This window comes from Anneissia japonica, unplaced genomic scaffold, assembly GCF_011630105.1.
Source record: "Anneissia japonica isolate Jap-2015-1 unplaced genomic scaffold, ASM1163010v1 scaffold288211_len279840_cov171, whole genome shotgun sequence".
Taxonomy (NCBI): Eukaryota; Metazoa; Echinodermata; class Crinoidea; order Comatulida; family Comatulidae; genus Anneissia; species Anneissia japonica.
In genome coordinates, this window is record NW_022720325.1 from 278,476 (window position 1) to 280,825 (window position 2,350).

Sequence of the window (2,350 nt, forward strand, 5' to 3'; positions counted from 1 at the left end):
TGACAGGTTTAGTTAACGCAGTATGTATGGAAAACCCACTTTTTGGTTTAATAATTGGCAATGTTCCAGGGGCTCAGGATCCCGTAATCCTGAAGACAATTAGGTACCAGTAGTGTCACAAACCAATGAACCCTAAACATTTCATCTGTACAATGTAACGTAGCAATGGTTACAAGAGAGTAAATCTGAAACTGAAGTAAAGCCAATCTTCAATGATGTTGAACCCGAAACCTGTATTAAAGCACAGGAAGATCCCACGTTGAATAACATTAGAGATTTGGCAAAAAGCGGTGTTGAGAAAAGAGTAGGAATTGGAATTGGTAAACAGTCTGTGGTCGATGGTATAACGTGGCAAGAGTTTCGGTCCGTTAAAGTTGATTGTGGAAATATGAGAAGGCTGATTTTCGTTCCAAAACCTCTTTGAGAGATGGTATTAAAATTAGCTCATTAATCCATCTTGGGGAAATTTATGCTCTAAGGAAACAAGTGATAACATTTTGAACAGGTATGGAGTCTGAAATTCGAAGATATTGCCAGTTATGTGACGTATGCCAACAAATAATTCCAAAAGGGAGGGTAACATAAGTTAGTAGTATGCCCACCGTAGATAAACCCTTTCAAAGAGTTGATGTGGACCTGGTAAGGCCAATCAAGCATGCAAGGGGTCATCGTTACATTTTGGAATTGATAGCGGAGTCACTTCTGTCCATGTACCCGAGAATTGGGTTTTTCAAAGAAGTGCTTTCCAATCGCGAGTTCCAATTTACTTTTGTGTTAATGGACGAAATGAATATGTTGCTATCTATTCGTAGTGTCAAAACCACCCCATACCATGCAATGTGCAATGGCTTAGTGGAGAAGTTTAACGGAACTTAAAAGTGAATGCTTAAAAAAAGTGTGAAGAACAACTTACTGACTGCTGGGGCGGATGCAGGATTTGGCGGCAGGGGGTGCGTGCAAAAATTCGAAGAATTAGTACATGTAGATGGCCGGAAATGACACATTTATAATAGTAAAATTCATCATCACATCACTATATCATTATATAGTCAAAATAAAGCGCCAACAAATTTTTATGATTTTTTTTTTTTTTATCGGCGATTTCCGGCAACCATAGAGATCTAAGAATTATGTGTGATGGTTGGGGCTGAGGTGCGAAAATGTTGAGAATATGGACCTCTGGGTGCCCAGAAATTGCACTCTCAACCTTTAAATCTTACCAATAATTCATATCAACAATATAATACAACAATTATTTTTCTTAATACAATTTAGGGGGTGCGAATCAGTGATGTGTGGTGTTTGCCTATTATACTCAAGGTAATAGGGGTGTGTCTCAATTAAGTCACCCTATACTTTTGGAGTTTCTGATTGGATCATAGATAAATTCTTTCTCTATGATTTAATAACTTGTTTACCAATAAGCTGCTAATTAAGATATATTACAAAGACATTTAACAGGTGTGAAGTGGTATCGATGATATACAAATTCCAATGGTTAATACTACATTACATTAGCTTAGGCGGCTGAACTGGCGGTAGTCACTCTGTGCGCTGAACATTGAGGTCTCTAGGTTCAATTCCCATTGCTGCTCTCCCTGTGTTTCAGCTGGAGGCCTGAAATAAAGCCTGGTTTCCAGTCGACGTAACATTTAGAATTTCTTACGATTCATATCGCACTGTCTTTCGGATGAGACGTTTAAGCCGTTGGTCCCGTGTGCATTGGTGGCTATGTGCACAACAAAGAACGCAGTACACACTTCGGAAAAGAGTAGGGGATTGTCTCCCGGTGTACTTCCCAATTGAAGACCATAAGGACTCTTGTACTTCGGACTTAGTGGGTTATCTTTGGTGAGATTCACACCGAAATACTCTTATCCCACTAAACCACAACTAAGCCCTATATGGAATGTATGAATTAACCTTCGCTTACCTGATGGTTCCGTAGGTCGGTACAAGTAGACTGTTATAACCATTTTAATAAGTAACCCTCTACACGCGACGTACATCTTTAGAAACCTAGCTGTAACGATTACACCGTAGTAGGTCTACAAATCTGTGACAATAAAAATCGTTTCCCAAGTTCAGACTCAGTACCCATCTGATGACACAATTTTTTCCTTCATTTACTTCCTTGTGTGCTTTGTATACAAATATTAAAATTTTCGTTGTTAGCATTAATCACCGCATGGAAAAGCAAATATAAAAAAGTTTGCTGCATTACAATACAGTATCTCTGTATGTAGATCTTTCGGCTTTCTATCGTCCTAAGAATCGTTAATTACTTCCTTGTTAGTTGGTAGTTAGTTTTCATATACCTGTAATATCGTATTTTTCGTTATTACTTATT

General features: G+C 38.3%; 1 protein-coding gene across 1 annotated transcript in view; it reads right to left on the reverse strand.

The window, feature by feature from the left end:
* The window catches only part of LOC117111302 (angiopoietin-1 receptor-like), a 36,633-nt gene extending 34,574 nt beyond the window's left edge, over window positions 1–2,059 (reverse strand). Inside the window, exon 1 of the mRNA XM_033254227.1 lies at window positions 1,934–2,059. Coding sequence (XP_033110118.1) covers window positions 1,934–2,009 — 76 coding nt within the window. The 5' untranslated portion in view covers window positions 2,010–2,059. The remainder of the gene's footprint in view (window positions 1–1,933) is intronic.
* Window positions 2,060–2,350: the final 291 nt, after the last annotated feature.